Here is a 26,257-nt window from a genome sequence, read left to right as displayed (position 1 = left end):
GTCTTCATAGACACTGAATTAACAAATACTGAACCATTGCTCCTAAGAGAAGTGCAGAGTTGGGTTCCTACAAGCCTGTGGTCAATACACGGTCTTGTTCTGTGTGTTGTTTCTGTTTACAGATTACTGTTGATTCATTAACATTGAGGTCATGACCAACAGCACTGTAAGTCATGCCTGAATGAAGCTTAGCTGACAGTTGTAATTTTTCCTTAAGGTACATCACCGCTGCCTTTTGTTTTTTGTGGTAAAATGTAGGTAACATGAAATTCAGCACTTTCACCATTTTTAGATGTACTGAGTACTTAGCGATCCTCTTGTACTGAGAACGTGAGACAGCACTGTAGCACTAAGGTGGGGGGCGACTTCAAACTGCAGAATCGCCTACAGAAAGCACATAAGTGAGGAAAAAGTGGCTGGCTCCAAACAGACTGAAAAGGACGCTCAAGGAAAAGGACTGAAACAGGCAGAACTTCCCAGTGTTTGACCTCAGCTGAGAGTGTGCATCAGACAACTCAGAATCCCCACTGCTCCATGCTCAGCTGAAAAGCTCCACAAGGGTTGATTAAGTTGATAAGGTTGAGCAGGTAGACAAATTTGCAAATACAGAAATGTGTGGAAGCTGAAGATCTAATGGCTGAGAGACAAGAGCTGAGTGTTTCAGGCATGGATGATTAGATTATGCTTTCAATAACTGACCTGTTAGAAGTTGGCTCCTATAATAGTTTAAAGTTTGTCCACATCTTACCTAATTTGATGGTTTTTGCTGTGGCTGGACCTAGGAGTGAATAAGAAAGGAAACTGTCTTTGCAGTGTGATTTGGACAAAGCACCATCTCTATTCACACACATCATCACCATCCATTCTCATGCCCTCCTCAGGGCTCTGCATAAATGGCCCCATAGACAGAGTGAGCTGCACATGAGATTCCAGGCCCTAGGAATAGCAAGGAAGCAGCAGCGTTCCCAGACCTAACGGGGTCATCCAGGGTCTACAGGTTGTCTGGTGACCAAGGGCACCTTCCTGGAGCATGGTGCCGAGTAAGAGACCAGACTCTGAACACCTGTGTTGGCGGGCTGCACCTAGGCTTCAAGCATCTGTGCAGAGATGTGGGGAGCCTTGCTCTGTTCAGGTCCACCAGTCTGTGTCTTAGTTTCCTGTCTGGGGGAATTCCCTCCCCCACTTCTTTCTTCTGCTCTCAAAGACACTCCCTTCTCTCTGCTCCTCCAGGGACACTTTAGAATAACCACTTCAAAGAGCTTAAGCTTTTTTCTAAGAGACAGGAAGAATAGTCAACTTCAGGAAGCTTCTACATTCCTGCCAAAACTTTAAATACTAAGATTACAAGCTAGTTAACAGAACTGATACTGGAGCCTGTATATTCTGGCCCTGAATTCTGTACATTTTGTATGGAATTGTCCAAAAGCAAACCACACAATTCCCCCAAAGAAACCCACATTAATTTCCAGTTCCAGAATGTAAACAGATCCCAGGAAATTGGTTTGTGTGTGTGTGTGTGTGCTCAACAAAAAAGTTAGTTTGTTGTGCTTTTAAGAAGAACTGAGTTGTATTAAATATATAGTGACTTAAGATAATACATATTTGCTCATAATCAGCAAAGAAATTCAAGATCACATCAAGTTCAGATGGCTTTCTTTAACTTTTTCTAGTGAGATTTGAGCCCTTGATTCATCTTTCCTGTTTGATTGAAATATTTTTTGGTCTGAAATAACCAGTGGGTTTGCTTTCTTTTCCTTTTTTTTTTTTTTTGGTGGGAAGTACTTAATCATATATTTGTTTTAGTTGAGATGGAAAGCTGGGAATTTGATTTCAGCTTAACTTTCCCTTGTGCAGCTTACTGCCATGTGCCCTATGATGGGCTCAATCCCGTCCGACTCTCTGGGACCTATGGACTGTAGCCCACCAGGCTTCTCTTTCTGTGGAACTTTCCATGCAAGAATACTGGAGTGGGCTGCCATTTCCTACTCCAGGGGATCTTCCTAATGCAGGAATCGAACCTGTGTCTCTTGGGTCTTCTTTATTGGCGGATTCTTTACCACTGTGCCACCTGGGAACCCCAGCTTGGCCCCATACCTGACATGAATTACATACTGTTCAGACTATGATTAGGTTCCCAATGTGTAAGTATTATATAAGTGTGTATAAGCAATCCTAGTTTTTCCTCTGTTCCTGGGCACCTAAATCTAATTGATCTGAATTCATATTTGGAGCCAGTTACCTTGCCACCACGTCTTCCATTTTTACTTAAGGTAATTATCAGTTATTGTCTGCATTACAGAATTGGGTCAATCGGAGGCTTGGTACTGCTAAGACATGCTCAAGCTTTAAACTAATGGTTAATGTGGACAGTGGCTTAGAAATTCTTATTATATTAGTGTTTATTTTTACAGCATCACTTAGCACTTACTTTAAGAAGCTTCAAGAAGGATAATCATTATTAATTTTGAATTACGTAGGTATTTTTGGAAAGTCAAGGAATTGAGCTAAATCCCCCAGAGAAGATGGCGCTCGATCCTTACACTGAACTCCGGAAACAGCCTCTCCGTAAATATGTGACCCCAAAGGACTTTGATCAACTCAAGCAGTTTCTCACCTTTGACAAACAGGTAGGTGAGTGACCCCGTAGGTTTGTTCCCAAAAGTGGCACTGCTTATTAGCAAGCTGTCTTGGTAGGTGTGTATTTTGAAACATTACATCTATATTTTAACTGGTCAGGTACAGTGCTGTCTTTCTGGGGTTACAGGTACAGGAATCCCTAAGTTTCATGTCAGAGATTCAAAGAAGATTGTGAAGTTAAGTCTTGTGAGTCCCACCAAACTTCTCTCTTAAAGTAATTCCTGAGCACCATCTGCTCCCTAACTTTACATTTCCAGCCGCCCACTTCTTTTCCTAAATATGAATTAATCTCCAAGAATCCTTTGGGAAACCTTGAGTGAATTATATTGGGATGTTTCAAAGCTGTTGCATATATGTAGGTTTCTAATGTTAAAATAGTAATTTCGAAGCATTCCCATTGCAGATGCTTCCTTGTTAAATGTTATAATACATTGATGTTTGAGTACTGAATGTTCTGGGTATTTTCCAACTCTTTTCCAGCCTGTCTTCCCCCTTGTGAGATGGTGTATAGAGCAGATCCGAGTCTTCTCTTCTCTGTACTAAAGGGAAAGAGAAAACAGCGAGATCACCCTCAGTGCTTCTCTGCTGCTGTTTCTCTCAGAAATATAATTCTGTTTAGTACAGAAAATTTTACCTAGCACTACCAAATTCTTTTAAGAACATCCTTTAAACCAGTCATATGACTGTTACTCTTTTGTAAAGATTCTGTTTTTGAGGTTGAAAGAACTAAAATACTGATTAATAAATGAAAATTCTTTCCATACTAATTATATACAAACCATTCACGTGTATCTTTATTAATACATATAAACCACTGAATGAAGGGCCCACTGCTCTTCTAATTCAGCTTCTCTTTCGCTGACTAATATTTTGGATCAAAATGAATCCTTTCTCAGCACAAGCTTATAAGCCTATTACTTAATACTTCCCAGCTGTTGACATCTGGTTTATAATTTCAGATGTTTTTGTATCTTTGGTGAATACTTTTTTTTAAATAACCATCTGAGGTTACTTCATAGTCTTTCTAGCTAATCTTTTCATCATTGATACACAAATGCCAAAGTAGCTAAGTTAAACTCTCCCCTTGTGGAATTTTTTCTTTAAGTCACTGCTTTGGGTTCTTCAAAGGTTCTTCGATTCTATGCCATCTGGGATGACACAGACAGCATGTTCGGTGAATGTCGGACCTACATTATTCATTACTATCTTATGGATGACACGGTGGAAATTCGAGAGGTCCATGAACGGAATGACGGGCGAGATCCCTTCCCCCTCCTGATGAACCGCCAGCGCATGCCCAAGGTTTTGGTGGAGAATGCAAGTATGCATGATTCAATTTATCCTCTGTTAATTGGGACCTTTCCTGGATCTCAGAGGAGTTACTCAATCATGTGATCATTCCCTTTACACTTGGGAGATGCCTGCTGTGTTCTGTAGCCTTTCCCGTAACTTCCCTCTGTTATTGGCCCCTCAGTCCAAGCTAGTCTCTGAAATGATCTGGCAGAGATAATTGATACCCAGATCAAGGGACCAGAACCAAAACAGCAGTGAGAGATTTATTTAAATGTGGAAGGGCAAGGCTTCTGAACCATTTCATGTCAAGTTTTTAGAGCTTTTCAGAAACAGTCTTGTTTTCATTCAGAGGTGCAGCTTACCATTTCCTTATGTGTGCTTTGGACTTTGCTTCTCACCTCAACCACTTCCTAATCAATCAGGAAGTTTCTGTGTGGAATAACTTGAGGCGGTAAAGACACATTTATGATTCGTAAAGGTGGATCCCCATCTTATCAGCCCCTGGTCTGTCTTTGCTGGTATAAAATAACCTTGTGAACTGGAGTAAAAATGCAGCTGAGACTGTCACTACTTCTCTGGAATAAGTGGACTTGCTTTAGTTATTGACTTAAGAGTTTAAGAATTTTCTCTTGCAAGAGTGTCATCTTGGTCACATGTACTGACCAATGTTTGGATGGATGACAGAACTCTGTAAATACTTTCATTGTTTTTTCTTTTTTTAACTCTGTTTTTTTGGAACTCAAAGATAAGAGATTCCAGGTATTGAGCAAGAGGTTTGTATCAGGTTATAAACAAATTGGCCGTCTGAAGGCTAAATCCAGCCCACCCACATGTATTGCTGGGTCTGCGGAGTGTGTTTTAAAAATGCAGAGTTGTTTAGGGGCAAGGAGGTATAGATTTCCATCACTTGGAGAGTGAATAGTCAAAATGTGGTGAAAATACACCTTGATAAATAGGTAGTTGTTAGAAACAATAAACAAAATATACAAGAAAGCGAATGGGTGCATCTTAAATGCATACTGCTGTGTAGAAAAAAAAAAACAAGATGCATAGTGCAATACCATTTACATAAAGTAAAACACAAAACAGTGTAAATAGTACACACGAAACCAGAAAGCAGGACATTAGAATGGTTGCCTGGGAGGCAGAGGAGAATGAGATTGGGGAAAGGGGGATAAAAATTGTCATCATTTTTAAATAAAGAGTTAACTTTTAAAACCCTCTTATTTTAAGAAGTGAGAATAAGTGCTTTAACAGCTTCCATTCTCCAACAGCAATAACTGGATTGGTGCCCTTGTTCAGCTTAGTCCAGCTGCTGTCTGCTCTGTTCTACTTAGCTCCCATAGAACCCTCCTAGAGTTCCATGACATTGGACTGTGTACTAATTTTGGCCTTCCAGGTACTTAAATGAGCTGAAATGCCTGCCATCTGGAGCTGACAAGTGTTAGAGTTATGATTGAGAGGAAGAATGGGAATGTATTCAGGGTGGCATGAAGAAGGGTCAGTAAATCTCATGAAGTCACTCTTAGGTTCCTTGTTTATCTGCATTATCAATGTGGCCTATGTTTAAACTTTTGAACATGTAATCGTCTGCTCCTATAACTTCCCAGATTTTAACAAAATTTCCATCAGAGGTAGATGGAGAGATAGCCAGCTGACCTATGTATGATCCTTTGAAAAGATAGGAGACATATGTTTTTGTGAAAGTTACAATTAGTCTTGTGGTAGCAGGACAGAAAAAGCTAAGCTCCCATCAGCTAAATAATTTCTTTAACTGGAAAAAGAAATGGTGTTAAAGCATCTGATTGACTTCCAGATGCCTTTATCTAGTGGGTAGTTCTTATTGAATTCAGTTAAACAAGAGTTAAATATCCACTCTGAGAACCATGTCATGTGCTAAGTGCTGTGGAGGATAAGATAAAATTGCTGCCAGACCTAGAATGCCTGTCCTTCAGTCACTTTCAGTGGCTGGGAGACAAGTCATATACACATTCAGAGTGCTTAAACAGTAACACAGGTGCCCCAGGTGATCTGATTCCTGATTCGTGTGTCATGTAGACAGAGCTCAGAACAATGGGTGTGAGCTAGAAAGACCAAAGAAGCGTTTACAGGAGAGCCTTCACAGGGTTAGGTTAGTAAGACCTACCCCTTACTTGGAAAAATCTTATATACAGAAAAAAATGATTCCAGAAGTAAAAATCTGAGACGTAAGAAGCAGTAAAGAAAGAAAATGGTAAAATGTAGGTGAATCTAAATAAACATTGACTATACCCACTCCAGTGTTCTTGCCTGGAGAATCCCAGAGACAGTGGGCCCCCGTCTATGGGGTTGCACAGTCAGACACGACTGAAGCGACTTAGCAGCAGCAGCAGCAGCAGCAGCATACAAGCTGAAGGAATAATGTTGAATTTAAAGTGAAAGTGAAAGTTGCTCAGTTGTGTCTGACTCTTTGCGACCCCATGCACTGTACAATCCATACAGTTTTCCAGGCTGGAATATTGGAGGTACTGCTCCCTCCTCCAGGAGATCTTCCCAACCCAGGGATTAAACCCAGGTCTCCTTCATTGCAGGTGGATTCTTTACCAGCTGAACCACCCAGGATTGAATTTAAGGGGGTTAAGAATATCAAGGTAAAATTAAAGTGTATTACAATAATGATATTGGAGCAGTGATAGGATTAAGAAAACAACAAATTTTGAAAAGTGGGTATTTTAGTGGATTATTTATTTTTATCAAAATAAAATTAACTTATACTACTATGTTGGTTTCAGGTAATCTGATACTTGTATACATTGTATACTTGTATACATCCTGATCACCAGGATCTGTCTAGTTCCCAACTGTCACCATACAAACTTATTATTGACTGTATCCCTATGCTGTACGCTACATCCCTGTGACTCATTTTACAGCTAAAGTTTGTATCTTTTAATCTTCCTCCTCAGTTTTAGACTCATCTATCACCCCACTCCCCTCCGGCAACCACCAGTTAGTCCTCTGTATCTCTAAGTCTGTTCCTGTTTTGTTAAATTTATTCTTTTATTTTACTTTTTGTTGTTGTCATTCAGTCACTGAGTCTTTTCCAGCTCTTTTCACTCCATGGACTGCAGCACGCCAGGCTCCCCTGTCCTTCACTATCTCCTGGAGTTTGCTCAAATTCATGTCCATTGAGTCAATGATACTGTCTAAACCTCTCATCCTCTGCCTCCCCTTCTCCTTTTACCTTCAGTCTTTCCCAGCATCAGAGTCTTTTCCAACGAGTTGACTCTTTGCATCAGGTGACCAAAGTATTGGAGCTTCAGCTTCAACATCAGTCCTTCCAGGGAGTATTCAGGGGTGATTTCCTTTAGGGTTGACTGGTTTGATTCCTTGCAGTGCAAGGGACTCTCAAGAGTTTCCTCTGGCACCACAGTTTGAAAGCATCAATTCTTTGGTGCTTGGCCTTCTTTATGGTCCAACTCTCAATAGCTTTGGCTTTATGCACCTTTGCTGTCTAGGTTTGTCATAGCTTTCCCTCCAAGGAGCAAACATCTTTTAATTTTATGGCTTCAGTCACTGTCCACAGTGATTTTGGAGCCCAAGAAAATAAAATCTGTTACCATATCCCCATCTATTTGCTATCTGCTGGATCATGGAAAAAGCAAGAGAGTTCCAGAAAAACATCTACTTCTGCTTTATTGACTATGCCAAAGCCTTTGACTGTGTGGATCACAATAAACTGTGGAAAATTCTTCAAGAGATGGGAATACCAGACCACCTGACCTGCCTGTTGAGAAATCTGTATGCAGATCAGAAAGCAACAGTTAGAGCTGGACATGGAACAACAGCCTGGTTCCAAATAGGAAAAGGAGTACGTCAAGGCTGTATATTGTCACCCTGCTTATTTAACTTCTGTGCAGAGTACATCATGAGAAACGCTGGACTGGAAGAAACACAAGCTGGAATCAAGATTGCCGGGAGAAATATCAATCACCTCAGATATGCAGATGACACCACTCTTATGGCAGAAAGTGAAGAAGAACTAAAAAGCCTCTTGATGAAAGTGAAAGAGGAGAGTGAAAAAGTTGACTTAAAGCTCAACATTCAGAAAACGAAGATCATGGCATCTGGCCCCATCACTCCATGGGAAATAGATGGGGAAACAGTGGAAACCGTGTCAGACTTTATTTTTTGGGGCTCCAAAATCACTGCAGATGGTGATTGCAGCCATGAAATTAAAAGACGCTTCCTCCTTGGAAGAAAAGTTATGACCAACCTAGATAGTATATTCAAAAGCAGAAACATTACTTTGCTGACTAAGGTCCGTCTAGTCAAGGCTATGGTTTTTCCTGTGGTCATGTATGGATGTGAGAGTTGGACTGTGAAGAAGGCAGAGCACCGAAGAATTGATGCTTTTGAACTGTGGTGTTGGAGAAGACTCTTGAGAATCGCTTGGACTGCAAAGAGATCCAACCGGTCCATTCTGAAGGAGATCAGCCCTGGGATTTCTTTGGAAGGAATGATGCTAAAGCTGAAACTCCAGTACTTTGGCCACCTCATGCGAAGAGTTGACTCATTGGAAAAGACTCTGATGCTGGGAGGGATTGGGGGCAGGAGGAGAAGGGGACGACAGAGGATGAGATGGCTGGATGGCATCACCGACTCGATGGACATGAATCTGAGTGAACTCTGGGAGTTGGTGATGGACAGGGAGGCCTGGCGTGCTGCAATTCATAGGGTCGCAAAGAGTCAGACATGACTGAGCAACTGAACTGAACTGAATGGGACCAGATGTCATGATCTTAGTTTTTTGAGTGTTGAATTTTAAGCCAGCGTTTTCATTCACCTCTTTCACCCTCCTGAAGAGGCTCTTTAGTTCCTCTTCACTTTTGACCATTAGAGTGATATTATCTGCATATCTGAGGTTGTTGGTATTTCTTCTAGCAGTCTTGATTCCAGCTTGTGATTCATCCAGTCTGGCATTTCACATGATGTACTCTACATATAAGTTAAATAAGCAGGGTTCCAGTGTATAGCCTTGATGTATTCTTTTCCCAGTTTTGAACCAGTCAGTTTTTCCATGTCTACTTTTTAGATCCCACATGTACGTGAAATTGTACAGTATTTGTCTTTTTCCAACTTAATTCACTTAGCCTAATAACTCTTTAGGTCTCGCCATGTTGTGGAAAATGGCAAGATTTCATTCTTTTTTATGGCTGAGTATATTCATTGTATGAATGAGTAACGAAAGAGAAAGACAAATATCATATGATATCATTTATATGTGGAATCTAAAATAAGACACAGGTGAACCTATTTGTGAAGGCTGATTCTGTGTTCGGAAATCTGTTGATTTCCCTGGATGAACAGATTACTGGAACCGTCCACACTGACTGTCCCTGCCTTCTGCCACAGGATCACACTGGCCTCACAGCATTGATCACAATTGTAATGAAACCATTTTTTGTGTGTTTAGAGTATTGCCCCAAACAGTGTTGCCTCCATCAAGCCAGGAATTTTATCCATATTATTAACTGTGGTCACTAATAATTTGTTAGATGAGTGGATAAATGAGTGGGTGAAAGTGAAAGTCGCTCAGTCGTGTCCAGTTCTTTGGGACCCCATGGACTATAAAGTCCATGGAATTCTCCAGGCCAGAATACTGGAGTGGGTAGACATTCTCTTCTCCAGGGGATCTTCCCAACCCAGGGATCAAACCCAGGTCTCCCACTTTGCAGGTGGATTCTTTACCAGCTGAGCCACAACAGAAGCCCAAGAAAACTGGAGTGGGTAGCCTATCCCTTCTCCAGTGAATCTTTCTGACCCAGGAATCGAAGTGGGTTCTTCTGCATTGCCAAGAGGATTCTTTACCAACTGAACTATCAGGGAAGCCCCCAAATGGGTGGGCAGTTGAACTAAATGACTTGGATCCCCCCACCCTAGACCCAGTACTCTGTCTTTATAGAAGGATGTTTATTCTTTTCTCTTGTGATGATTCCTTCTAAGCCTTAATTCTTCTGAGATTAGTGACCCATGGACAGAGGAGCCTGCCTGTCCACGTGGTTGCAAAGAGTCAGACACAACTGAGCGACTAACACACACCCAACAGGGATATCGGAAGCCTAATATGGGAGAGAGACTTTACAGAAACCATCTGGGCCATTATTTATGGGTCCCCCCCATTCACATATAGAAATACACAGCCCTGTGTTCTTCTGGGAGCGTGGAGGAGTCACTGACCCTCCATCAGAGCTGAAGCCCACACCGCTCTATTCTCAGGATTGCCCGGCTGTTGTGTGCCTATCTTTCTTCCCATCCTCATTCCTTTTTCTCTCTCCTCTTTCTGCTGTTTTTTGTTAGAGAACTTCCCTCGGTGCGTGCTGGAGATCTCCGATAAGGAGGTGTTGGAATGGTACACGGCCAAAGACTTCATCGTCGGGAAGCCGCTCACTATACTCGGGAGAACTTTCTTCATTTATGACTGTGACCCATTTACTCGGCAGTATTACCAAGAAAAATTTGGAGTCTCCGATTTACCACGCATTGATATGAGCAAGAAGGAACCCCCTCCTATGAAACAGGTAATGGGACACTGGCTCTGAGGGTAGTGAGGGAGTTTGTCTTCTGATCGAGGACTTTAAGGACAAAAAGGACTCTTATATGAACACCCAATTAAAAATGGGCAAAACATATGAAATAGAGCAGTTCACGAAAGCAGAAATACAAATGGCTAAAGAACATATGGAAAGACCCTCAACTCATCATTGAAGAAATAGAAATTAAAATACTGAGGTTTGGGATTTTTGATTTAAAAAGACTCAACAGCATCCAATGTTTGCCCTGATGTGATGAAATAAGCTTTTTCCTGGACTGCTAATAGGTGACCCAGTGAGGAAAGCTCTGAAAGACCGTTTGTTATCATTTTAACTTTTCCAAAATAAAATATTACCTATCTCTTGACCCAGAAAATCTGGTTTGGGGATTATAAAAAGATAGTTGTGAGGACCTGTATTGTAGCAATTGTTTATAATAAGGTGTTAGAACATTGGCCAAATAAATTATAGTATATCCATCCATACAATTAGAAGACTGTAAGTCTCGTTAAAAAAAGGAGGAAGTCTGTGCATACTAGCATGAAAAAAATGTCCATAACATTTTTAAGGGAGTGTGAATACATGATGTGGCACTAATTTCTGTAGAATACTGTATACAACATCTGCTTCTGTCACTCAGGAAAAGACCTGGAGGAATGTTTCCCCAGACGATCTACAGTTGATAGTTCTCCAGTGGGCAGAAGGGAGGGAAAGAGGGAAGTGGGAGATGACCAGGGACCTGTTTTTTATACTGTGTGGTTTTAATTTCACTTTCTATACCAAGCTGTGTATTACCTTAATGATTTTTAAAAATTTTTGATTAAATTCCAGACCCCTAAGGCATTTCTTTCTTTTTTTAAAATTTGCCTATTTATCAAACCTTTCACTTAAAAAGTGATTGAGAGCAAAAAAAAAACCTAATTAATTGAAGATGTTGGAAGGTGCTGTTCTTTAATTGCAGTATTGCTGTCCTTAAAAATCAGGCAGAACCCCAGAATTCAGTTCTGTGCACCTCAAAGCCCACTGTGATCTGAGAGTAAGTTCATGGTGTCTTTAATGCACCAAAATAGTAATCTAGGAAACCTGGGCCTTCAGAATGGCTCAGCCACGTATTTTAGAGTTTGAAGTAACAACTGCATGTTTTCAGAGTTACACAGCCGATTCCAGAAGCATCTCAGGTATCAAGGCCCACAGTATCATAGACCAAAGGCACTGGTGCTATTACACCTGTCTAGGGGAAGAACAGTTCACACAACCTCTTTGTGTGTTGCTTGTGTGTAATAAAACAGTGTGTGAGCATCCATGGCCCGTCTTTATTTTGCCAGCATGTAAAATTATGTCAGCGGCCTCTTTTCAAAAGACAGTGATTGGAAAGATGGAATGATTGAGTTCCTCCAGCCTGGCCCCTACTTTACCCACATCTCTTGGCCCAAGCCGCTTGTGTATCTGCTGAATTACAAGGGTTCTGTGTCCTGTTTTATCCCCTGGACTTCTGCTAATGCTCCTTCTCCTGCTTGAACCACTTTTGTATCATTTCTTTACATGGCTCTCTCTTACCTCTCATGACTTAGTGTAGGCCTTCTTTCTTCCAAGAAGCAAGTACCTTTAAGCTCTCCTCAGTCATTACCCCTTGGCTGTCTAAACTCTACACAATGAAGTGGGGACACCGGGATGGGAGGCTAGCAGTTTCTAGAGGCACCGAGCCAGAGTCAAGCCAATGGGCAGGGACAGAGCTGGATATGAATTGCATATGTTTGATTTGAGAATCGTGACCCTCAGATCAGGAGTAAGTCCACATGGATCCAGAGGCCACATGAGCTAGATCTCAGATGCGTTCCATCTGGAGACATGCTGGTAGGGAGGAGGAAGAAGCCAGGGCCAGGAGCGCCCATCTGCCGTGGAGCCAGCCTCTGAACACAGCGTTTAAAGGATGAGGGGCTCTCAGACTTTGTGTGTGTATGTGTACATGTTAAAAAAAAAAAACCCTGGGCAGGAACTCTGGAGGGTGGGTCATTGGAACAGGGGTATCTAGGAGTGGTGATGTCCACAGAGGAATAGCTCTAGTTTGGAACAGGACCCATGCAGCAGCTTGGCATATGATGGAGTATGAGAAGCACAGTACCGGGGCCGCAGGCAGGAGGGCTGATATTTAGAGAAGGCCTGCATCCCAAGAGGGGAAATGAGATTCAATTTGAGGGAAATAGGTGGAAGCCTGTTAAAACACAAAAGGGATTTGGCAGGAAGGTGCTCAGAAGCTTACCTCCCTATTTCAAACCCCTTAACCTCCCCTGTACCCCTCAACCAGGTTGCTCTCACTGTGTATTGATATTAGATTGTGCCACTGCATTTCTGCTGCTTACAGGTAAGTTAGAGCTTAGCATATGGGCAGTGCTATGGGCTTAGCATGAGGGACTTTCAACCAAAGTTGCTCTGTCCATGGCAACTTACGTATTCCCTGCCTACTGGTTTCGCATTTGGGACAAATTAGTCATTATCCATCTACTGGATCCACTAATCACACTTCCCTGGTGGCTCAGACAGTAAAATCATCTGCCTACAATGCGGGAGACTGGGGTTCAATCCCTGGGTTGGGAAGATCCCCTGGAGAAGGAAATAGCAACCCACTCCAGTATTCTTGCCTGGAATATCCCATGGATGGAGGAGCCTGGCAGGCTACAGTCCATGGGGTCGCAAAGAGTCAGATACGACTGAGTGACTTCACTTAGTCACATTCTAGCCATGCAGATCATATTAATCACATACAGCCCAGAGGTGGGTGATGGATCAGTGTTCTAAGCACTTCACCTTGAATGAACATAACAGAGTCCATGGTTTTTGAGCGAGTCCCCATTATAGATGGATCAGGGCTCATACAGACTAATTTGTTAAACTTGCTGAATACAATATGTTTGAAGATTTGGGGAAGGTATCTACAGGTGAAAGCATGGTACGAGCAAGTTTGCTGAGAAAGCAGCGCAAAAAGGATTCAGAGAAAAAGAATTCAGCTGCAATCTGCCTGGCATTGATGAGAGGGAGGAAACCTCTGAATTATTAATACTTAGGTTTTTGACAAATCCCAGCATCCTGTAGTGGTACCTTCAGCCCTTTATGGAGCCTGAGTTCATGACAAACATAAGTTCACCCTGTACTTCCACACTCACCAAATAATCTCTGCATCTGGAATTCAGCTCCATGAGTTTACTTCTTCACCAGGAAAGGGGAGTCCTGTGGGGACAGTGAGGGTTCTGAGTTCTCAGTAAATTATGACTGTCATTACTATGAGGCAAAAATCAAGAAATAAAAATATCAGAAGTATGGAGGTGAATAGGGAAAAAAAAGGAGCATTGAACCAAGCCCTGACGCCTCCACCCCAGCCCAGCTCTAACACACAGATGTGCACACTGTGGGTGAACTGAGAAAATGGTTTCCAGATCTACCAGGTGGAGACCTACACCCCAGAACAAAGAAGTCGCAGGCCCCTGGGCCTTACCATGCTGCAAATCCATGAGTACCAGGGCTGGGGAGCAGGGCAAGGCTCTGCTGTGGCGGTAAGGGGTCAGTGGACATCAGCGATGTCTCAGTCCAGTCTGGAGGGTTACTTTGTAGCATCATGAGTCACTTGTGTGAGCAGTGACCAAGGGCGTAAAATCTATAAAGAGGAACGGAATATGTGATATGTTGTGTTTTCCGATTGCATTTGAATATGTAGAAATTACTTTTAAATATTTTCTAGACTGTATGGTGGATTCATGTTGATGTATGGCAAAACCAATACAATATCGTAAAATAATTAGGCTCCAATTAAAATAAATAAATTAAATTAAAAAAAATAAAAAACTTACAGTTACCTTTAATGAAATTTTAAAAACAAGCAGCATCTGCTTTATTTCTTGCTTCCTTTTTTTCTTCAGGAGTTGCCTCCCTATAATGGTTTTGGCCTAATTGAAGACTCTGCTCAAAATTGCTTTGCTCTCATTCCAAAAGCTCCCCAAAAAGATGTTATTAAAATGCTGATGAACGAGAACAAGGTGCTTCGTTATTTGGCCACACTGGTGAGGACAGTCTTTCTATCCTGAGATTCTGTTGTGTCTCAGTACTGTGCACAGTTGTCCATTTTGTCTGTAAGCTAGAGAGTAACAGCTGTCGGAGTTAACGTTGAACTCCAGCCTTCAGGCAGGGTGGGTGGCATTAAGCACGGTGCTCCCGAACCAAGACCTAGCTCAAGTCCTATCTGCGCTCAGAGTCTCTCTGAAATCATTAATCTGTCCTCTCTAGCCCTCACATTTTGACCGACTGTTTGGCCCTTTTTATTAAGCAATTATGAAAGCCTTGACTTACATTCAAAGTATCTGTCTCTCTATGTGCCTTTGCAGTGAACTGTCATTTCCTTGACGGTAGGGACCATGTCTTTTATATTCATTAAATGTAACAAATGGAATTGTACTAATTTAATAGGTAACTTTGGGAGGTCATATGTTTAGTGGCTAAGAGGTTTGGAAAGAGACAAATTTAGATCCTGAATGTTCCCAGTGGCTGAATTGCCTGAAGCAAATTACTGATAAGAATTCAAAGGGTAATGTCTTTAAAAATAGAAGGAAAAAAAAACAGAAATATAAATATAAGTGTTTTATTTAGAAATGTAGACATAAATAGCAGAAATTGACATGTTACTCTGGCAATAGAAATGTGTTTGAAAAATGAGAACATAGATAACTGATATATTTTTTGAAATGTTGAACAAAGCTTTGAAACGAGAGTTCTAGTAAATTCTAGGCCAATTAGAACACTCCACACTAAGAATTCTGGTAGGGCAGAAACCAACACAACATTGTAAAGCAATTTTCCTCTGATTAAAAAATAAAAGAATTCTGATTAATGAAGGTTTTGCATTGTTGGCTAAGTTCTTTGAGTTACTATTAAAGTTCAAGAGGTTTGTTGAATTATAACATAGTAATTGTGAATTCCTTGAGGGCAGGGGTAGTGTCTCTTTAGACTTTGTAGGCACTCGATAATTATTGGTTGAGTTGGTAAATGAATTTATTTACACATACACTGTCCATGAGTCAGGCAAAATAATGTTATACTCATTTTATGTTTTGAAATATAAGAATCAGAGAGGTTAATTGGTGTGTCCCAGGTCTTAGTGCTTAGACAGAGGCAGAACTGGAACTCAACCTAATGAAAACTCTTAAGTTGAAAAGATACATGCACCCCAGTGTTCATAGCAGTACTGTTTAAAATAGCCAAGACATGGGAGCAACCTAAATGTCCATCAGCAGAGGAATGGATATAAAGAAGCTGTGTGGAAGTGTGTGTGTGTGTGTGTGTGTGTGTGTGTGTGTGTGTGTGTGTGTAAGGGAATATTACTCAGCCATAAGAAAACTGGAATAATTTGCAGCAACATGGATTGAGCTAGAGATTATCATATGGTAGAATTTCAATGAACAAGCCTGGAAGAAAAGAATGAGGTAGAAAATTAGCATTATGCACACACCACAGTAAACTTGTTGCTGACCAGATCCATCAACAGATGCTAAAATTAGTGGGAAACCCTTTGGGGAAAAACACAATTTCCATAGTTTGCAAGCATCTCCCTCAAAATATTTATTAACTGCAAAGGGAAAGATGGTGACTTCCTAGGAGAGAAACCTACCAGGCATCTTCTTAACCAAGTGATCAAGATCAGCATCACCAGTAAAAAAGACGTTTTGACATCATGGACTCCTTTGATACGCACAGAAAAAGATCTTCATAAATTTTCCTCTCCTTTAAAATTTTCTTTTTAAAATTATGTATAGAAATGGATTTGTGTAAAGGCATAGACTTTGCATAGTTACTTCAGTGTCCTTGAAGCTGAACATAATGTCAGCTGAGAGGTTTCAGACTAGCCACCTTTGGGTAGAATATAGCCCATATGTTATCTCTGGCCTGCCTGGTGCTTTTAAAGAGTTGAAGTCAACATGTTAAAGTCAGGGATTTAATATAGTAATCCATATTTCTATCTTCTCATGAAAAATTGGAAGATCTACTAACATTGGGCCTGCGTTCATTCCCACAGGCAACAGTCAACTGGTGTGAGTTGGGGGAGCTTCCCTTAGGTGAAATGTACCCTGTCCAGGCCTCCAGAGTCCCCCTATACTGTTCATTCATGTTATATTCCATATGTTAGGCTTATATTGTAGCCTAGTCCCTGTAGGTATTTTAGTTGGCGGCATCTGCATAGATCGTGTATCTTCATAATGTCCTCTTTTCTTCACCTTTCCAGGAATCCCCCATCCCAGAAGACAAAGACCGCCAGTTTGTCTTGTCTTATTTTCTGGCCACTGACATGATCAGTATCTTTGAGCCTCCTGTTCGCAATTCTGGTATCATTGGGGGCAAGTATCTCGGCAAAACTAAAGTTATCAAACCAGATTCCTCGGTGGAAAACCCTGTATACTATGGCCCCAGTGACTTCTTCATTGGTGCTGTGATTGAGGGTAGGTCTCAGCAGAGTTCAGGCTTTCCTACTGGCTTTATTGGGGATTTAACTGAGTGAACACTTGTATAAGGCATTAGTCTGCAGTCTAGAAGTACATGTGGTTCAATGTCTTAATGTCCTCCTTTATCAATTAAACTGTAAATTGGTTGCATTTGTTGGCTGTAGATGGAGACTCGGAGCTCCCTAAGCACTGAGCAAACTAGTGCATATTAGTTTGGAGAGCTATTTAAGGTTCATTAGTCTAGGTCATAAATACATGTCTGTGAATTTTTACTCTTGGTTGCCTGATAAAAACATAACCAGGCTAATGTATTTCTACCTTCTCCCCAGTGTTTGGCCACCGGTTCGTCATCCTTGATACAGACGACTACGTTTTGAAATACATGGAGAGCAACGCTGCCCAGTATTCACCAGAAGCACTCCTGTCGATTCAGAACCGCATTCAAAAGCAAGAGGCTCCCGCACCAGAATTGGATGGGTATGTCTGACCATCTGAGATCCATTTTGGCTTTGGCACAATGAGATATTCAGGAAACAGTTCTTAACAAAATGAATGGGTAATCACATTTTAGCTTTTCAGGTTTCCCTCACCAATGGAAATTCTTATACACGGGTGGTGGTTGTTTAGTTACTAAGTGGTGTCCTACTCTTTTGTGTCCCCATGAACTATAGCCTGCCAGGCTCCTCTGTCTATGGGATTTCCCAGGAAAGAATACTGGAGTGGGTTGCCATTTCCTTCGCCAGGGGATCTTCCTGACCCAGAGATAGAACCCATGTTTCCTGCTTGGCAGGTGGTTTACACAGGTTACCTGGGTCTAATATAATAACTTGGGTTTCCTTGGTGCCTCAGTGGTAAAGCATCTGCCTGCCAATGCAGGAGACACCAGTTCAGTTCCTGGGTTGGGAAGATCCCCTGGAGAAGGAAAAGGCAACCCACTCCAGTATTAATGCCTGGAAAATCTCATGGACAGAGGAGCCTGGTGGGCTGCAGTCTATTTTGGGTCTCAAAGAGTCAGACATGACTTGGTGACTAAAAACAATGATTAAGACAGTGGCTATAGTGGAGATGAGAGGAGGAGGAGGTAAGGATGATGAATGTTTCTGACCTGAGCAGCTGGAAAGGAGGAGTTGCCACCAGCTGGGATGGAGACGAATATTGTAGGTAGAGGAGGGTTTTTTGGAGGTGGTGGGGTGGTGGGGATGTTTCAGTGTTGGACATACTAGGGTTTAAGATACCTTTAGATATTCAAGTAGAGTGATCAAACAGGCGGTTGGCCATATAAACCTGGAGTTCAGGTGAGAGGCCTAGGCTGTGGGAGTTGTGGGCATATAAATGATATTTTAAGCCACGAGACTGGGTGAAATCTCTAAGGTAGCCATTATAGACAGAGAAGAAAGAATAGCTCCAAGGCTTGCACTCTGGAGTCCTCCAGCAGTAAGAGTTGGAAGAGAAACCAGAGAACAGCTAGTGAGGCAGGAAGAAAGCTAGGCAGGTGTGGTGTCCTGGAATCCAGGTGGAGGGTCCAGGCGTCCCCTTTTGCCCAGAAGTTTATAGTGGGATTATAAATGTGACCACACAGACAATCTTTGCGCCAATGGGAAAATTCACTCTTGTTCTGCAGCTTCAAAAACTTTTTGTCAAAACATGAGAAACTCTGATGGTTACAAATGTATAGGGAGATTAAAAAATAGTGAAATTGATTTTTATTTAGTCCCCTGTAATTTTAAGACATTGCCAACGCTGAGGATTAAAAATGTTTCATTTCTTTGTAAAAAACAATTAAGAGTAGTTGGAATAGTGCTTGCCTTCTTGCCACACAATCTGTGATTCAGAACGAGTATCTTTTCTGTGCTTCCGCAAATCATCAGATTCCTTTCCAAGTTTGAGTCAACTTCCGATGTTTTTTTTATTTTCGCTTTTATGTTGTGAATACATCCTAGAGTTCCTTTAATGACAGTGAAATATCTCAGAGTCCTTTTATGTGAAGTTTTTGAGCTTCCCAGGTGGCTCAGATGGTAAAGAACCCGCCTGCACGTGGGAGACCTGGGTTCGATCCCTGGGTTGGGAAGATCTCCTGGAGGAGGAAATGGCATCCCACTCCAGTGTTCTTCCCTGGAGAATTCCATGGACAGAGAAGCCTGGCAGGCTGCAGTCCATGGGGTCACAGAGAGTCGGACACGACTGAGTGACTTTCACTGCACGTCTTGCTGGCATCTGGGATATCATGACTCTTTTTGTCCCGATCATTTCCTCCTTTTTGCATCAGCGAGCTGGCCTTCGCTGGGGTCCTCTGGCTGCACATCGAGTTTCTCGAACGGCAGCGGTGTCCACATTGCCACAGTGAGCTAGTTCTTCTCTCACTCCCCTGTGTTTGACCTGAATTCTGCTTTCTAGCTCTGTCACTTTTGATTTTGTGCTGCACTCTCATCTCTGCTGGCCAGAGCTCTCTCTTTCATTGTCCATTCTTGCGAACTGTCACCTGCGTTTATCCTTTAGAGAAAAGGAGGCAGTGCAGCTCCAGACTTTACCGTCTGTGTGTGGCTTCAAGCCACATGCCTGGCTACTGGTTGCTGACAGACTTTGACGAGAAGATGTGCTTGTCGTTGATTGTGACACACATCTGCTATTTATACAGTGACTTGTGGGCTAGAAATCTGACAGTGAGTTTTCACTTTAGGCAGTAGTTCCCAGTTAATGAACTGTGGTAACTGAAAGTCGAACCATGTTGTTGAAGGACTGGGTTATTTAACCAGTAAGCTGTGGTAACCGAAATTCATGCATATCTGAGCCGTGCGAAGTCGTAATTGTCTGCACATCAATGAAGACAGTGATTCGCTGTCTCAGGTGAGGATTTAGCAACAAGTAGGGGGGACTGGAAGAAGCACAAGCTGGAATCAAGATTGCCAGGAGAAATATCAATCACCTCAGATATGCAGATGACACCACCCTTATAGCAGAAAGTGGAGAGGAACTGAAAAGCCTCTTGATGAACATGAAAGAGGAGAGTGAAAAAGTTGGCTTAAAGCTCAACATTCAGAAAACTAAGATCATGGCATCTAGTCCCATCACTTCATGGCAAATAGATGGGGAAACAGTGGAAACAATGTCAGACTTTAATTTGGGGGGGCTCCAAAATCACTGCAGATGGTAATTGCAGCCATGAAATTAAAAGACGCTTACTCCTTGGAAGGAAAGTTATGACCAACCTAGACAGTATATTCAAAAGCAGAGACATTACTTTGCCAACAAAGGTCCGCCTAGTCAAGGCTATGTTTTCTCCAGTAGTCATGTATGGATGTGAGAGTTGGACTGTGAAGAAAGCTGAGCGCTGAAGAACTGATGCTTTTGAATTGTGGTGTTAGAGAAGACTCTTGAGAGTCCCTTGGACTGCAAGGAGATCCAACCAGTCCATTCTAAAGGAGATCAGTCCTGGGTGTTCTTTGGAAGGAATGATGCTAAAGCTGAAACTCCAATACTTTGGCCACCTCATGCGAAGAGTTGACTCATTGGAAAAGACTCTGATGCTGGGAGGGTTTGGGGGCAGGGGGAGAAGGGGACGACAGAGGATGAGATGGCTGGATGGCATCACCGACTCAATGGACATGAGTTTGGGTAAACTCTGGGCGCTGGTGATGGACAGGGAGACCTGACGTGCTGCGATTCATGGGGTCGCAAAGAGTCGGACACAACTGAGCGACTGAACTGAACTGAGGGGGTCTGGCGACCTCAGTGAGGACTTCCACTGGAATGGGGGGGTGGGCTTAAGAGATGGGAGGAGAGGAACTTGAGGAAGTTGGTGCAAAGGGGAATAGGGAGATGGGGAGTAGCAGGCAGAGGAAATGGAGTCGAGAGAAGGCTTTTCTTGTTTATAAGAATAAAGAGCAGCAAGTTTGTATGTAAATGGGAGTAATTCTGTAGGGAAGGAAACATTGATAAATCTGTGAGAGAGGGGAGATTTCTGGTGTCTGTGAGAGACAGTGGGGTGTTCAGGACACAGGGTGAGGAACTGGCTTTAGATGGAAGCGTCGGTCATCCATCTCGGGCAGTGGTTCACCCATGTTCACATTTAGGAATGTTCACATTCAGAGGTCAGAGAGCAGCTCTGACCTCACAGACTTCCCCGAGGGTCTCGAGAAGCTCCCAGGGTTCCTGGATTACTCTCTGAAACCATAATGTGTGTGCCAGGCAGGAAGGCAGGGTGTGTGGGTACAGGTGCTGGTGGGTTGGTTGAGGGGTCCACACTTGGTTCAGGGGTCCTTCTCATTGTTTTGCTGTTTTCACTATAGCAGTGCAGTAGGAAGAATGCAGATGTGGAGATGTTGGAGATTCCAGGAGGAGAAGTTGGGAAATGTTCTATTGACTCTACAAATAAATAAAATGAATATAAAAATAAAGTGAAAATAAATACATACCATCATTTTACCTGCTACTAAGAAAGAAAGACTGTCAGTTATAATAGAGACTCACCATCAATTTTAAAATGCATCCTGATTCTAGAGATGTGAAAAATATGAAGGAAAATAAGTCTCTTTGGCTGGTGAAACATGGCAGCCGTCTCGGAGAGTGGGAGGCAGATGGCATGAGGGCCATAGTTTGGTGGCTGGGCACCAGGAAGGGCCAGGTTGGGATTCATGGTACACATTTAACTCGAGTACTTCTCAAAAGCTTTTTTCTATAATTTCCCCATTTCTCTGCAAATACCAGGAACACTGGAAAGCTTCTTGCTTTGGCATACTACAGGTGGGCTGTTTTCTCCCCCTTTGTTTAGTAATGAGGAAAAGATAGTATCAGGTCACTTAGAGTAAGATACGAATAGAAATAAATTCAAGTTCTGGGTTAATAGATCCATGGCTATCCTCGTTCTGACCCTCACTTTTGTTCTCTTCTCTTGTGATGAGTCGGGGTAAATGAGAGAAAATGCTCAAAGGTGCTATGAACCCAGGGGTCTCGCCCTTCGTGTCTTATAGCCATACTTCTTTTGGCTCCTGACTCCACCCATCTGGTAAAGAATCCCCACTCTAAGGAAATGCAAACCCTGTATTTGATCATTGCTAAGAATAATGAAAAAGGTTTCTATTTGTCATGCCCAAGAACTTTTTATGTCCAGTGTTGGCTACTGCTGCTGCTGCTAAGTCACGTCAGTCATGTCTGACTCTGCGTGACCCCATAGATGGCAGCCCACCAGGCTCCTGTCACTGGGATTCTCCAGGAAAAATCCTAGAGTGGGTTGCCATTTCCTTCTCCAGTGCATGAAAGTGAAAAGTGAAAGTGAAGTCACTCAGTCGTGTCTGACTCTTCAAGACCCCATGGACTGTAGCCTACCAGGCTCCTCCGTCCATGGGATTTCCCAGGCAAAGGGCATTGGCTACTGGATGATGAAATTTGGAGTTAGCCATCTTCTTTCTCTGAGTCATAAAATTAAAACAGTGCCCACGTGATTGGAGTATTGACTTCATCTGAAATTCTATTCAGGCTTAGGTCCCTGCACTGGGAGGTGGATTCTTTACCACTGAGCCACCAGGGAAGCCGTCCATATTCACTCTGCAGCTGCTCTCAAGTAGATCCAGTGTGAGTGGCTTCCATTTTCCTACTCTTTGCCTTGGAATGTTTCTTTTCTGAGCTCTTTACCTTCCTGTCACAGCTAAGTAGCTCCCGTTTCTCCAAAGTAAATTCTTTTGCGTCTGTCACTGCCTCCTTTCTGGCTGCGCTTGTATCCAAGCACTCTCCAGAAGTTGTTTCTTGAGGTCACTGATTGTTTGCAGATGTAACAGTCTCTTGTCATTTATTCATTAGTTCAGTGATATTGGAGCTTGCACCACGTGCCGGACCTTAATAAACACTCAAGGCAGCCAGATGAGAGAATAGGAGCTCATTGTCTAGGGCAGAGGTTGGCAGACGCTTTTGGAAAGAGGAGTAAATAATTTAGGTTTGTAAGCCATACCAGCATCTCTGTTGTAAACTACTCAGCTCTGCCTTTGTGGGGTGAAAGCAGCCGTATACAGTGTGTAAATGAATAGGTGTGACTGGATTTCACTTAAACTCTATTTAGAAACACAGGCTGCCCACTGGCTTTGGCCTTTGGGCCAAGCCCCCCTGGTCTAGTGCTCAGCCTTTTGATCTACAGATAAGGTAAACTGATTTTTACCACAGCGCCTTCTGACTCATCTGCCCACTGCCATTCTCTTACTTAACCCATCACATCAACTTACCAGGCCGCGAGTTATCATACCAGTCATGCTGGAACTTGACTCCAAATTCATCACACTAGTTTTCCTCTGCCCATTGCATTGAAGTGTTATTGACAAAACTGTGTAAAGTGTACAATGTAATCATTTGATGTACATGTACATTGTGATGTGATTACCACAACCTAGTTAGTTAACACATTCGTCATCTCACATTGTTTGTTGTTCAATCACTCAGTCGTGTCCAACTCTTTGTGACCCGATGGACTGCACACGCCAGGCTTCCCTGCCCTTCACCATCTGCCAGAGCTTCCGTTCAGTCACTCAGTCGTGTCCGACTCTTTGCAACCCCATGAACTGCAGCACGCCAGGCTTCCCTGTCCTTCACTATCTCCCTGATTTGCTCAAACTCACGTCCATTGAGTCAGTGATGCCATTCCAACCATCTCATCCTCTGTCGCCCCCTTCTCTTGCTCTGAGTCTTTCCCAGCATCAGGGTCTTTTGCAGTGAGTCCATTTTTCGCATCAAGTGGCCAGAGTATTAGAGCTTCAGCTTCAGCATCAGTCCTTCCAATGAATATTCAGGACTGAATTTCTTTACAGTTGACTGGTTTGATCTCCTTGCAGTCCAGGGGACTCTCAAGAGTCTTCTCCAACACTACAGTTCAAAAGCGTCAATTCCTCAGCACTCAGCTTTCTTTACTGTCCAATTCTCACATCCATACATGACCACTGGAAAAAGCATAGCTTTGACTAGTTGGACCTTTGTTGGCAAAGTGATGTCTCTCCTTTTTAATATGCTGTCTAGGTTGGTCGCATCAGGTGGCCAAAGGATTGGAGCTTCAGCTTCAGCATCAGCCCTTCCAGTGAATATTCAGGGTTGATTTCCTTTAGGATTGACTGGTTTCATCTCCTTGCAGTCCAGGGAGTGCAGTCATCTCACATAGTTACCATTTATTCTTGCATGTGACTGGTGGGAATGCTTGAAATCTACTCTCTAAGCAAATTTCAAGTATACAGTACTGCTAACTATGGTCACGGCTCATTTATGTTGTCACAAACGGCAGGACTTCTGTTTTAAATCCATTCATCTGTCAGGGGACACTTTGGTTGTTTCCGTATCTTAGCTGTTGTGAATAACGCTGCAAAAAACAGGGGAGCACATGTGTCTCTTTAGTAGAGATACTAATTTTGTATCCTTCATAGAGATAAACCCAGAAGTGGGATTGCTGGATCGTATGGTCATTCTGTTTTTAACTGTTTAAGGAGCCTTCACGCTGTTTTCCATAGTGTAAAATATTTTCCAGCTTTTAGTTTCCATAGTGGCTGTGCCAGTTCCCACCGCTGTTGGTGGGAGTGTAAAGGGGTTCCCTTTCACATCCTCACCAACTTGTTCTCTCTTGTCTTTTTGATAATAGCTATCCTAACAGCTGTGAGGTATCTCCTTGTGGTTTGATTTCCATTTCCCTGATGATTAGTGACATTGAACATCTTTCCATGTACCTGTTGCCATTTGTGTGTCCTACAAAAATAGCTATTCAGTTCTGCTCATTTTTAAAGTATTTTTTTCTTTGCTGTTGACACATGTGAATTCCTTATATATTTTAGATCTTAACCCCTTATCACATCTATGATTTGTGCTGTGGTTTGAATGTTTGTGTCCCTCCAAAATTCATGCTGATACCTGATGTGATGCTATTAAGAGGTAGGGCCTTTGGGAGGTTATTAGTGGCTATATAAAAAAGGCCTTAAAAGCTCACTAGCCCCCTTCCACAAGGAAGGAAGGACACAGTGAGAGAGCTGTGACCCAGAAGAGAGTCAGCACTAGCCACCATATGTGATCTGTGGCACCAGGATCTTGGACTTCTAACCTCCAGAACTATGATAAATACATTTCTGTTGTTTGTAAGTGATCCAGTCGCTAGTATTTTGTTATAGTAGCCCGAATAGATAGAGTTTGTAAGTGTTTTCTCCCATCCTGTTGATTCTTTTGTATGTTGGTCATTTCCTTTTCTGTGCAGAACCTTTTGACTTTTATGTAGTCCCACTTGTTTGTTTTTGTTGCCAGTGCTTTTGGTGTCATATCCGAAAAATCATTGCCAAGAACAAAGTCAAGGACCTTTTTCCGGTGTTTTCTTGTAGGAGCTTTACAGTTTTCAAGTCTTATGTTTAGGTCTCCAGTACTTTTTGAATTGTATAAAATAAGGATCCAGCTTCATTCTAATTATATAAAATGGTGGATATCCATTTTTCCCAGCAACATTTATTGAAGACTGTCCTTTCTCCATTATGTATTTTTGGGACCCTTATGTCTGGGCTCTCTGTTCTATTCCATTGGTATATGTGTCTGTTTTTAATGCCAGTTCCATACTGATTTGATTACTATAGCTTTATAATACAGTTGGAAATCAGGAAGTGCCATGCCTCCTGCTTTGTTGTTCTTTCTAAGTTTTGACTGTTTGGGGTTTTTTGTAGCTACATACAAGTTTTAGCATTTTGTTTTCTATTTCTGTGAAAAATGCCACTGGAATTTTAGTGGGGATTACATTGAATCTGTAGATGGCTTTGGGTAGTATAAGCATGTTCAATTCAGTTGCTCAGTCGTGTCCAACTCTTTGAGACCCCATGAATCACAGCACACCAGGCCTCCCTGTCCATCACCAACTCCTGGAGTTCACTCAAACTCACGTCCATTGAGTCGGTGATGCCATCCAGCCGTCTCATCCTCTGTCGTACCCTTCTCCTCCTGCCCCCAATCCTCCCAGCATCAGGGTCTTTTCCAAAGAGTCAGCTCTTTGCATGAGGTGGCCAAAGTATTGGCGTTTCAGCTTTAGCATCATTCCTTCCAAAGAAATCCCAGGGCTGATCCCCTCTAGAATGGACTGGTTGGATCTCCTTGCAGTCCAAGGGACTCTCAAGAATCTTCTCCAACAGCACAGTTAAAAGCATCAATTCTTCGGCACTCAGCCTTCTTCACAGTGCAACTCTTGCATCCATACATCACCACTGGAAAAACCATAGCCTTGACTAGATGGACCTTTGTTGGCAAAATAATGTCTCTGCTTTTGAACATGCTATCTAGGTTGGT

The 26,257-nt window shown here is 42.4% G+C and overlaps 1 protein-coding gene across 1 annotated transcript in view; it reads left to right on the top strand.

The window, feature by feature from the left end:
- Nucleotides 1-26,257, top strand: part of EFHC1 (EF-hand domain containing 1) — a 43,468-nt gene that overhangs the window by 9,922 nt on the left and 7,289 nt on the right. The window contains exons 4-9 of the mRNA XM_052649311.1: nt 2,478-2,627; nt 3,766-3,958; nt 10,270-10,490; nt 14,414-14,554; nt 16,768-16,981; nt 17,314-17,461. Of these exons, the coding sequence (XP_052505271.1) occupies nt 2,478-2,627; nt 3,766-3,958; nt 10,270-10,490; nt 14,414-14,554; nt 16,768-16,981; nt 17,314-17,461 (1,067 nt within the window). The remainder of the gene's footprint in view (nt 1-2,477; nt 2,628-3,765; nt 3,959-10,269; nt 10,491-14,413; nt 14,555-16,767; nt 16,982-17,313; nt 17,462-26,257) is intronic.

Source organism: Budorcas taxicolor, chromosome 11, assembly GCF_023091745.1.
Source record: "Budorcas taxicolor isolate Tak-1 chromosome 11, Takin1.1, whole genome shotgun sequence".
In the NCBI taxonomy this organism is placed as follows: Eukaryota; Metazoa; Chordata; class Mammalia; order Artiodactyla; family Bovidae; genus Budorcas; species Budorcas taxicolor.
This window is presented reverse-complemented; position numbering and strand designations above follow the sequence as displayed.